Genomic DNA, 12,758 nt, shown 5'->3' with positions numbered 1-12,758 from the left:
TTGCCTCGAATGTAGGCCGAACAAAAAAGCGAGGACAGAGTTCACAAAATGAAAACAGCATTTATTGAATAGGAACATGTCGAGCTCATTCTATGTCACCATCGCTGCTAGCCTTGTCGCTAGCTTCCTTATCGCTGCCATTTTCAAACAGTGCACTATATTCAGTACCATCAAGCGCATTAGAGATGCTGCACTTTTTGAAGGAGCGCACAATCAAAGTTCCTGGGTAAATGCCGTCCTCCTTGTGGCGCATGTAAAAAGCATCTCCCGTTGCCCCCTCCAACGAAGGACGTTTTTCTCATTGATGCCGAAGTCCCGTCCGGCTTGAACGTTTGACGATGCCTCTGCGGCTAGCACAACTGTTCGTTAAATAGTGGTACTATAGTGGCATCGCTCGTTTGGCGCCATTACAATAATGCCACACCGCGCGCCGATGCTGCACCATACCGATACTACCGATACGACACAGGTCAAAATGGCAACGTCGCTCGTGTGCTTCAGTTGGCTACTGGCCCGGCTAGTAGCGGCTGCGATACTGACTTTTCTAGATGGCGCTAACTATGCACCATATTTATCAGTTTCGGCTAAAAACTGGCGCGTTTTTCAAAATCCTCGAATCTAAGCCGACCCTAGAGTTTCATATATGATTATTTGCAAAAAACTGTCAGCCTAGATTCGAATAAATATGGTAGCTTTTGTGGCCATAAAGCAAACGCAGATGCACAAAACGTGATACGAGTCATCGCGCACACTTACGCAACACCGATAGCTCCAATTGCTGTTTGTGCAAAAGGTATGCAGGAATTTCAGGTTGCAGGTTAGAGTAACTTGATCGTTTAAATTATTAAGTTATTCAGAAATCTGGGCTTTACGAGCCTCTAGCCTTTGCAATGCTCTTGAGTCATGAACAGCAGCTTACTGCTTTTCATAAAGAAAGTTGTGCGATCACAGTATTCAGCTCGTACTACCCTATGTAACTGGAAGGATGGCAAAGGAATTTGAAAAGAAGTTAGACATTGTAGAAATAAGTTTGTGCGTCAGAGATTGAAAGTGGATGGATCACATTTTGATTGAAATTAACGTTAAAAAACAGAGTTGGGTATGTTATACAATAATAGAGCAAATAAGTGGCTTTCTATTAGAGTAATAGTATCAGTGCCAAGGAAGGAGTAATGCTGCTAAAGATGGCAGAGGGTTAGGTGAGAGGGCGAGATTAGAAAATTTGCAGGCCTGGTTAAATTGGACTGATTGGGTGATCAAGACAGGTGTAACCGAACTGTCTATAGTTCACCACAGACTTGCATTTGGCCTGCAGTTGGCTTTAAAGATTTTAAAGTTATGGCTTTAAACATGCTCACTTACTGCTCACTTACTGGACATGCTCACTCACTGTGAAGTCATGCACATATATTTCCTGTACTTTTTCAAATAATAAACATTTGTAGAAAGCTAGCTAGTCAGGGTTGAATTTGGGTCGCTTTAGCCGCATTACAGTGGGGGAGGAATGCCAACACGCGCTAGTTTATCGTGCGTTAGTGTACGTTAGAGAACCCCAGGTAGTCAAAATTAATTCGGAGTCTCTCCCCCTGCCCCCCCCCCCCCCCCCCCCGGCTTCATAATCAGCTTGTGTGTGTGTTTGGCATGTAAAACCTTCGAATTTTTTAAAGTTAGCGCTTGTGTGTATCGCCTCCTTTTTTTCGTGTCTCGATTTTTGCACCGTTAGCCTGTGGTTAAGTAAGCAAGAAGCACTAAACTGCTCTCGTTGACTTCGGAACGTTTGATGACGGCGATGATGAACACGGAAATCCGGTCATTTCTTCCGCAGCAACTTCTTTGTGTGGGAGGTCCTGCGGGAGGACGAGTTCTCGCCCCTCAAGAACGCTGAGGGGGCCGCCAAGGACACGCCGACCACCGCGCGCCACGCACTGTACAGTCTGCACCACCGCTACATCCTCGGCGCGGGCGGCAAACTCGTCGACGAAGATGGCTGCCCCATTCCACTCATTCCGAGGCAAGTTCAATGGGCCGGCGCACCCTGCTTACTTTTTCTCGTTTGCAGTGGTGTTGGTGAGAGCGGTAGCTGTGCACGCTCATAATTTTTTTAACAGTATCTTACAATTGTTGGCATACTTAGTTCACTTGCCTTATTGGGGAGCAAAGGTACCGAGTCACTGACAGTGAAAGTGTGGGTCAGTGAAGACATCATCCGCTGGGCAGTTCAGTGAGCGAAGGACTCTTGTTTTACATGTTGCTGCCTTTGCCCCCCTTCTGGTAGGACAGTTGCTGGCAGCATATGAATCCCTAATTTACTCGTCAACAAGTACGAAAACCCTCGGATCTGCACACACAATGACACCGACAGTCATGCTCAGCGAAGCGCCATTTTAGCCCTCAATCTGTATGCACCTATGTGCATCCCTGTCCAGTTAAGTGCACTCATGTGTGAAACCTACTCAACTCTGCAACATCTTGCCTTGCAGGGGAGCTAAGAGTGCGGTGTAATAACAATAAAAAGAAATCTAGTAAGGATATTTGCCAGCAGCTTGCGACTGTCATCTGATATCTTACCAGACTTCCAGTGCGCTCCCAGTGTACTCCCACTGCACTCCCGCAGGCCATGCATTCGACAGTTTGGTTACGCACGCACATGAGGACAACTCGCTAACTGTGTATTGAACCTATAACACCTTTAGTGGCTGTGGACTTTTGCCGCTGAGCTCGAGATTGTGAGTTTGATTCTTGGCTGCACCAGCTGCATTCTGATGGGGGCAACATTTTGGTGCACATTGAAGAACCCCAGGTTGCCAAAATGATTGCTGCAACACCTCTCATAACTCAGCCGTTTCTTTGAGACATTACACTGAATCAGTCAACCAATCAACTTCTATTTGCAGTGGTTCAGTTGCAGCATATGGGGGAGATTTAGGTTCTTGGCTACCAAATGCAGAGAGAGCTGCCCATTGAAGCGCATTGATCACTGGGAATAGAAAGCTTTCTAAAGGCCAAACTCGCCATGACAATATATAGAATTAACTTCTGGGAACTGAACCGTCAGCTTTCTAAGGAAGTGGCTCGGACCTGAATTACTCGTACATTTTGTGCCGTGTCGCACTCTTAACAACACGTATTGCGTGAAACATTTTGCAGAGAATAAATATTTCAAGATGTTACCATGTTCCAGACGCTGAAGATACTTTTTATCATCTTCCAGAAAGTCCGCAAAAATTTTCAGGTCTGGGTACAAGGTCACCCCTGGCTTGAGAGCTCTGCGTTTGCTATGTACTAGAGCAGTTGAAACTGCCCAGAATGCTTTTTAATGATTGCATCCCAGTCATGCGTGCCTGCTCTTTCTTGAACTATTATTTTGCATCGTATGATCTACATTTGCAAGTTGTGCTAGTATTCTCTGCATTTGAATTCTATTTGTGCTTTGCACCATGGTGTTTCAGCTAAGACTTAAGCATAGTGTAAAGCCGGCCCATTGCAGATGAAGTTTCTTGGCAGCGGATTTGTGACAGTGGGTGTCAGGAATTCTGCAATTGCAAACAGACTGTTTACAAAGAGTTGCTTATTATTAATACTGTCTCTTGCTGTGTAACCCGCCATGGTGGCACGGTGGTTTCGGTGTGGCGTGTCTAAGCCCAAGGGTACGGGATCAAATCCTGGCCATGGAGGCAGCATTTCAAGGGTTGCGAAATGCAAGAACGCCCGTGTACTGTGCATTACTGCCTGTTAAAGAACCCCAGGTGGGTAAAATTAATCGGGAGTCCCCCATCACGGCGTGCCTCATAGTCAGGTTGTTGTTTTGGGACATCAAACTACTGAAATTAATAAATAAGCTTGCTGCATATTACACTCGAAAATATGAAGGAAGAAACGACAATAACAAAGATAATGAAGTTGTTTCGCTACTTTAATCTAGTAATTAACACTTTGTTACTTTCATTAGCATTATTCCTTCCTTCCTCTTTCGCGAGTGTGTGTAATACATAGCAAGAGACAGTTCAGATATGCACCAACTGGCCTTGTTCATGTGATTTCCGAGCATGATTTAAACATTGGCGGAGAAACTTTCACGCAAGGAAAAAAATTGAGTTTCACTCAAAGGTAAAGCAATGAAAGCGATAGCAAGGGTTTGCTTGAGCTCCGTGCATGGCATTTTAACAATATGCGGAGGCGACGTGATGCAATATAAATACAGTCAGATATCGATATAGCGACGTTGTACTTGCAGCGAGAAACTTCGTTATATCGATAATTTCGTTATGTCGAGGTTTTGTTAATTCAATAGAACTAAGATGGGGAAACGAAAATAGCTCGTTACGTCGCTAATTTCGTTAAATCGAGGTTCGTTGTATCGAGGTTTGACTGTATAGCACACTAGACAACTGCTACTGTGCAACAGAGACAGTGCCCTGGCAGGTGCCAGGCGTGCCAGAATGCTGGCGCAATGATAAATGCCGACAGTGGCACTACAAGCAGTCGCACCTCAATGGCACACGAGATGAGACCAGCGGAAAACTGTTGGCGCTGTGGTTGCACGTTGTTTTATGCCCGGTACACCCAAAATTTTTGGAGTAGTGGCATGTAGCCCAGTGTTGCCCCCTCTTGTCTACTCCCTTCTAAACACGGTTTTCTAGTTAATTATTTAGGGCACTCCAACACTCCCCAGTATCTATTCTGAGGTTTAGAAGGTTTAGGCCTTCGTTCGATAAAAAACAAAATTAGAAGTCAAAATTCTCATGTCAGTATAATTTTAAGTCCGTGATAGCTCCGTCGCTATGTTGTTGCTTGAAGCCGAATTGTTTTCAGGTTGCCATAGCCACAGTTCCACTGTGCCCACTGCCACAAATGTTTTTGCCTAAAGAAAAAAAGAAATAAGTTGAACCTCGGTGCGAGAAACATGGATATAATGTGAATTATCAGATGTAACGAGCTAAACCAAAAAATGTTTCTCGCCGATATCAGCATGTAGAAAATACATGCTCATAATGAATATAGAATGCAATGAAGGTATTTTCATGTCACTTCAAGCCTTTGCTGGAACACCTGGTTATATGCAATGAATGATGTTATTCATTTGTATTTGTCTATATTCACCTGCCTGTACTGTGTGGCCTGCACATGAATAGTTTGCGCATTTTGATTTCTTTCATTTCATGCACGATGCAAGAGATTTTCATAGCAAAGCAAGCTAACTGATAGTATCAAAGAGCTTTTGCACTTAAGTTATTTTGTCTGCATTGTTTGCTTTGTGCTGTACGTAAACATATTGAGATGATTTTTGCCTTGTGGCCAGCCCCAAGGACCGCACACCCATCAGCGGGCAAAAAAAAAAAGAAATGGCGGGAATAGCCTACAGAACTTTGTTGTCTTTAACGAGTTGTCACTAGCGCATCAGGTAATTGCTGGTTGCTCTTAAGAGTGTGGTTGATGCAGGTAGTTGTTTACAGCCAAACCTCGATATAACGAAGTTGTGCTTGCAGCGAAAAACTTTGTTATATTGAGAATTTCGTTATATAGAGGTTGCATTAATTCAGTAGAACTAAGATGGGGAAATAAACATTGTTCGTTACATCGCGAATTTCGTTAAATCTAGGTTTGTTATATCGAGGTTTGACTGTATTGCGAAACCAATGACTTGCCAATAATGTGAGCTCGTTTGAACCACAACACAATCATATCTTCGCAAGTGCATTGTGGTTTTCCTAAAAGCATTTGTGAATACCTTAGGGCCCTTCTCATGTTGCCGTGTCCCTGTTTTACGAAATAACTATTTAGTCTGCCAAATTATATGGTGTTTCAGAAGCCTTATGTTAATTTATACCTAAAAATCGGTATAAATACAGAATTGCGAGTTGGCAAATGCCAATTGTTCAAGTTTTGATGACATACTAGTAAGAAAGAGTAATTCATTGCAAAGCGAGTTCATTTAAAAGAAAACTGAATGTTGGCTGGGGTGGCATACAGCTGGCCACAAAAGTTTATGGGACACACTTTCTCCAGAAAACTTGAATTTCCGCTCTGTTAAAGCATGGCACATCTAATTTAATAGATCACTGTGTACATCGCAATAGCCACGACACATTAGAACTTTGAATTCAAGGCTTCAAAATTCGAGGCTTCACAAGAATTCACAATCTTCGTGTCTCATAACATTTTCCGGCAGGGCACTCATTGAGCATCCATCTTATTAAACACCTAAGGGTGAAAACAGTGTCCTTGCCTACGTTCATGGTGCGTTTCGTAAGGTAGCTAATGTGGAACAACCAGCAGAAAATGCAGACCCACTCTGAATTGACCAGTGAAAAACGGAAGTCTTCACTTCAGGAGGAAAAACAAAAAAATTATCTCCAGATTGTCCAGCAAAATTCGATCATGTTAGCATGCAGTGTGTGGTGTTCACTCCGTAAAATAAACTTTGGAGGGCAAGAGGCCACACGAAGACGCCATTTCTTTTTTTTTTTTGCGCCCACGTGGCAGGTGTTGCAGACTGTCTGGCTGCTGCCTGGCATGTCTCTCTCATGTGCTGTAGCATGCTTGCACCCTAGTTGAAGACCGCATGCGTTCTCTCTTGCACGTTCCTGTTGCCGCCATGTTCCTCTACAGTGCGGTGGAAACTGAGAATGGACACGGTGACCACAAAAGGTACTGCCGCCTCGATACTTTTGCGAGCATGACTTCAAAAGCGGTGGTGGCTGGGCTTGTCCGGAGGTTGATTTTTGCCGACGTGCACTCGGATGTGTGTCATGCGCCTGTACACGGCTGACTTGTTTTATGAACTGTTGTCTACTGATCTTTTTTTTTCTTCAATCGAATCAATCAATCTTTATTAGCAATACAATAGCAGTAATACATTGGGAAATATGCAGAAGGAGGTTTCAAGGTTACAAACTGCGGGTGGGACCTCCTATGTTAATACAGTAAAAGAAAGTATTATAGCGGATATATAATAAAGACCGAAATCAATATGTTAAAAGTAACAAAACATGTCAAAAATTTCACTAGTTAGCATTAAAATCATCATGGAACACACAGTTAAAAATTTAATAGAACACAACAGTTAAACATTGAATAAAACATCTTTAGCTTTTGCCTCACTACTTGAATAGGTAATTGAATTCTTTCAATTCAGGTGTAAGTGCACTCCATAATGAAATTGATAAAAAAACAATGCTAACATGTTATCAATGTTTGAATTTTAAAAGAATTTTAAGAAATCACCTGCGGCAAATGACGCAGATCTACTCACTGAGCTGGATTACTTGAAGAGGCCGACATTACTTGCACAAGAAATCAAAATGCTTAATTGACTGAGTAACAATCAACAATTAAACTTTCGAAACTGGTACAAGGCAGTTTTCATTTATACTGTCGAACCCAGATATATCGAATCTGATGTGGATCACAAAAAAGTTCAATATATAGGTATTTCAATATATAAGCTTAATTATCGATATTTCGACAATTCATTTATTGTGCATTTTAAATTCTCACTGCAAATGATGTCCACCTTATAGACTAATGCTGCTCAAGAAGTAGAATAGTTCTACATGCCATGTGTGGTTAAAAAAAGTACAGACTCATAATCTGCTGTGAAATGCATATCTGTTCTGGTTAGAAGTTTTGCATAGTGCATTTTTCACAGAGTTAGTACGACTAACTTTACGGGAAAAGCTCCTCATAGCACCCATGCATAGATTTGGCAACTGCTGCCATGAAATGTCGATTTTATGCTTTCCAGCTGCTCAGACAACTGCCAAGTGTAAGCTTCAACTAAGAAAAGTAGCAGCATATGATATGATTGTGTAATGAGGCGAAACAATAAAAGGCTTCATGACATAACGAAACTGTATTCGTTGCGTCCAGGACAGGTAATACCGAGTTCTTAGTAGGGAGTCCGCAGCGAGCACAGACGACGAGATGCAATTTAGATTGAGTCTAGCCATCATATTAAGACAGATCTAGCCGTCATGTCTTTCTCAAAAATATATAAAATCAACTTACATGCAGTTCAAATGCACGTGCCACGTGCGAGTACTTGTAGAGTAATACAAGATTAATTTTACCCATTTTGAGTTGTGCTGGCTACAATGATGTCATCATCGTGGCATTTTTTGTGGTTGTCATTTTTTTTTTGCCCATTGTTTTCCTCCCTAGCGTTAGTTATTTATACGAAGTCTATGGCATTTTTCCACAATCTGGAATCGTATTAAACAGCAATGCATTTTGCTATTAATTTTGAGTACGCGTTTCTGAAGAATGGTGTAAAGCTTGCAGTTGTTAGCAATCGTAGCATGTCGCCTGAAGTCGCACCATTCAGGGAAATTATCCTAAGAAGTCACATGGGCATTTATCGTGCAAATCTTGATCACTGCCACTGCTGTTAAGCCTGGTCAGCAAAACATTTCCGTTTTGTCTCGAAACCCCCCATTTTTTTAATAATCTAAGACAATTGTCACAGAAACGCGTAGTATACTTTATTTACTCAACTCTAGACTGGCCTCAGTTCTAATTCAAAAGGTCAGAAAAAAAAATTTAATGACATTTATTGCCAGTGTCCAGTGCTAGCCACACACTTGCTCCAACTCACTGTGTGTACAGATGCAGCATTCTTAGTTCCATTGTGTCTCACCCAGTGCAAACTTTGAAAAAACAATGACTGCGCCCACATTGCGCTCATTAAATGTAGTCATTACAGTGAGCTGTAGCATTGTCCAGCTGTGGCAGTGGATAGTGATGGCTACAGTACTGTCTCATGACGCTGGCATTCGCGGCTGCCATTTTTTCAGTTCCGGCACCTCCTAACGAAATCCTTCAATCTAACCTGACCTAGGAGTTTTGTAACTCATGCTTTTAAAGAAACTATCGAGCTAGATTCAAATAAATATGGCATTATAATCTGTGGGCCTTCAACCTGATGCGAGCGCTTAGATTTCGAGGGCGATTGCACTTGCAATGGGCATTGTTTGTTCACTACTTTCAAGTTTTCTTTGCTGCCTCATTAGCTAGGCCAGCTTTAAGCGTTGTCAACATGTCCCCACCATTTAGCTGATGATGCTTTTTTTTTTTTATAGGCTATACAGATTTACAGATTATACAGATCATTTTTTGCAGAAGAGTTGAAAGAAGAGGCGAGCATACTTTGCCGCGCTGTTAACCCAAGCTTGAGAAGGCTATTTAAAATAGTACCACAAGTTCGTTAACTTTTTTTGTTAGAACATTGGTGGCAGTTTTCTTTATGGAAAATTTGGATTCAGTCACATTTTAAGACATTTCACATTTTGTTTTAAATCCTGAAAATCCATCTGACTCGAGATATTCATGATCAAATTTCAATGTTCAATCGCACCCTGGGCACACTTAATTTTCAAGCACTCACTTTCAACACACTCACTTTTAAAGCAAAAATTGACTGTTGCATCTTTTTTCTGCACCACGTTGGTGCAAGCTGCTGTTTCTAAATGAGGCCGAGGAACGTTTGTTCTAACATTGGGGTACTGCAGATATTTTAGTCATTTAAAGTTGATGAAATGCTCGTCGAAGCTGAATTGTTTGTGAGTTTCTGCACTAATAAACTCGCAGGTGGTAGTTTTTCGTCAAGTACAATTAAGAGTAAGCTACTACTCATCTTCGGATTCCATGACCAACAACAAAGAGTGTTTGTCCACGAAACCTGCTGTCAGTACAGTGACCTCGCTACCTAAGGTCACTGTATTTGGGGTCTTTAAAGAATTACATTGTCCGTGGCGCCATCTCATGGTGGTGCCCATCAACATTCAGATCAGCTTGAATGTTAAACTTAGACATATTTTGACTACTCATGATTCACGAATCTCAATTGAACACATTTTAATGTTTGTCTGAGTTAACTGGTATTTTTAAATGGCCAAGTTTGAATAAATTTCTTGTCAACTGTCATTAGTGTCTCTCTGCAGGCTACAAAAGGGCTATTATTGCGTTACGAGTGCACATCTTGTATTTGTTGTTGAACATTTGTGTTTATGCATCAATATCCTTTGTGATTCCAGTCAAAAAGAAGATCTCAAGTATGAACACCCAGTTGCCTGCGAGATTTCTGCGCTTATTTCGTACGACGGTGAGGTAAGTGTACTGCTCATGGTTTCTGCTCTTTAATGCTACGTGTGTACCTATTAGTCTAAGAGAACGCACATATGCAATTTGTTGCACAAGCAAATTTTGTAACACAAGGCTTTTATCGTACCTTTGGTGCCTCTTATATTATTGGTGCTCATGTTTAAGTACCAGAGTTATGGAGTGCTCAGTGCAATATTTTCAGCATTATGATTTTTGTTTGTGTTTATACAGTAGAACCTAGTTCATATGTCCTCGAGAATAAAAATCCGAAGACGCTAAATCCGAAGACGCTAAAAACACTGAGTCAGGCTCAACTGTAGTTGACATTTACCTAATGCCAATCGTTTTCAGCAAGAGACGCCGACCACGCATTGCCGTTTTATTGTGATAGCAATTATATGGACACGCCAGGCAAATTTCTGCCGTTGCCGTGATGTTCCATAAAGTCCAAGTTCGATAACATCGTGGCCGCCTGCTGTATGCTGTGGGTGAGCGAAAGCGTGCGAGTGTGATGTGAGAGGGATGGTGGCTCAGTCTCGCGTGCGCTAGGGAGGAAGGCAGGGAGGAAGCGTGCCGTCTTCCATCACGCGCAAGGCAGCAGGGGAGAGGTCTACTCCGGCTGCGGCTGAGCGCGGCCGCGCGGGCCCTCTGCGCTGGGTGCATGGTACAGGGTACAGGTGCGCCGAGGGCTGATATGGCTTCGTGTGCCCCGCTTAGTTCGTGTTGAAGCCAGTCTCAACAGGAAGGGCAATTCGCTCACTGCTGCTGCCGCCCTTCCTCGCGCCATTTCTTGTTTGCACCAGATCTAGCAGCCAGAAAAACGTATCGCACGATCGCAGCTTGGCGATGTACTGAACGTTAACGCCGAAAGATTGTGTTCTCCGGGAACGTATGAAGCAGTTAAAAAGAAGGGTAACTGTATTGAGTCGTATTTTGTGTTCTCGATTGCGAACGTTGGCGCCGGGAAATCGCACGTAACATGATCGTATCAACTAGGCTCTGCTGTATTTGCTGCTTATTGATCTTTTCAATAAAATGTAAAAGTCGGCGCTTGTGTCCGTTTTACGCTTGTTCATCTTCGTCGGCTTGTCCGCTGAAGTCTTCAGGTCATGAAACAAATGTACTGTCGAGCCATGCTGTAACGAACACTCTGATAATGAATCATCGGATATAACGATATTCAAGGTACAGCACGAGAAGTAGGTCCCGTCAGAACACAACACCCTTTTGCCTCTCTTGGGGAACATTTCTGAATATGTCCGAATAAAAATGAAATGAGAAATCAAAATTTTTCCCAATCAGCATGTAACAAATGTGTCTATGTAACGAATATCGGATGTAACGAATGTATTTTCGTGTCGTATGCGACTTCGTTATCACGAGACTCGACAGTATTTCATCAGCATAAACAAATTTAGTGTTCGCTCTGTAGTGGCCCTTTGACACGCTTTCGAAGTGCATTTCCATCATGGTTGAAGATCAGTGTGAAGGAAATTATTATTATTATTATTTTTGATGTCGCAGGGTCTGGAGGACTACGTGAAGGACAAAAAATTCGTGCCGCCTGTGCTTCTGAGCAGCACCGAGGAGGAGCCTATCTTCCAGAACGGAACACGCAAGGACTGAGCCGCTGCGCTGTTGGCGTTTCGCGAGCTGGGATCAAGCTTTTTCGTTTTGTGCATTTGGCGCGCCCAGCAACGCGGCGATGACTCCAGCACTTCGGAGTGGCTTCTTTGTTTCTTTTTATTATTTTTTTTTATTTCTCCGTAGCTGACGCACTTTTGTGGACCGCTTGGGGGCAGATGTTTTTTTGGTTTTCTCGGGACCAGCTCGTTCCTCCGTCGCGTGTGCTGAAGTCTTCCCGATGCTTTTGTTGCAGTAGGGCGGTTTCGGAAGGCAGGCAGGCGTGTGTGCTGCGGCCGGCTACAGGAGCGAAGCGGGGACGCAATTGTCGCGTTGTAAATAGTTGACAGCTGTACATAAGCCTGCTGAGAAGGAAGGCCCCGTCGAGGGAATAAAGGAAATGCTGATGCGAGTTGCTGGCTTCGTCTCAGTTCTTCTTCTGTTCCGTTGGGTTCACGTGCATGTATTGTGAAAGGATTGCGAGTTGGAAAGTGTTCACGAGTGTTCACGTGTGTTGTGCGTGCAGCTGTTGGAAGAACAAGTTGCAGGTAAGCGATCGAACTGCTGCAGTTTCGCGGTGCCCCAGGCGTGGAGCAGAACACTTGGGACCTCTGCTGTCTGCAACAAATAAGACGTTGCCTCACAAATGCTCCGAGCGCCTGAAGCCACTTTAGCTTAGGAGCGGCCCCCAAGATATGCGACTATCCCGGCGTAATGTCGACTGTCGGAATGATATCCCGACTACCCGGACATTATTGGCCCACCTTGGAATTCGTCGGAGAAAAAAAGAATCCAGTGGCGATTTAGCGGTAAATGCGAGAGGCATTACGTCGCACTTATCTGAGGTCGCACTTATTTGAGGTCCCGGATCCGTGATTTAAGCCACTTTCACCACATTACACAGTGTTGTTCAGGAGCTCACTCGACAGACGTCGTGTCGAGCAGACCACCGTCAGTCTCACTATATATATATATATATACACACACACACACACACCAGGTGTTTTTAGAAGTTCCAAAATCTTTACAAGTTACCT

The 12,758-nt window shown here is 43.2% G+C and overlaps 1 protein-coding gene across 5 annotated transcripts in view; it reads left to right on the top strand.

The window, feature by feature from the left end:
* The window catches only part of LOC119434130 (UDP-N-acetylhexosamine pyrophosphorylase), a 77,578-nt gene extending 65,445 nt beyond the window's left edge, over window positions 1-12,133 (top strand). For all 5 annotated transcript variants that reach the window (XM_049658658.1, XM_037701453.2, XM_049658655.1 and 2 more), the window contains 4 exons: window positions 1,826-2,011; window positions 6,610-6,648; window positions 10,032-10,104; window positions 11,623-12,133. In XM_049658658.1, coding sequence (XP_049514615.1) covers window positions 1,826-2,011; window positions 6,610-6,648; window positions 10,032-10,104; window positions 11,623-11,724 — 400 coding nt within the window. In that variant the 3' untranslated portion in view covers window positions 11,725-12,133. The remainder of the gene's footprint in view (window positions 1-1,825; window positions 2,012-6,609; window positions 6,649-10,031; window positions 10,105-11,622) is intronic.
* Window positions 12,134-12,758: the final 625 nt, after the last annotated feature.

This window comes from Dermacentor silvarum, chromosome 11, assembly GCF_013339745.2.
Source record: "Dermacentor silvarum isolate Dsil-2018 chromosome 11, BIME_Dsil_1.4, whole genome shotgun sequence".
In the NCBI taxonomy this organism is placed as follows: domain Eukaryota; kingdom Metazoa; phylum Arthropoda; class Arachnida; order Ixodida; family Ixodidae; genus Dermacentor; species Dermacentor silvarum.
Note: the sequence above shows the minus strand (reverse complement) of the source record. Positions and strands in the feature narration are given on the sequence as shown.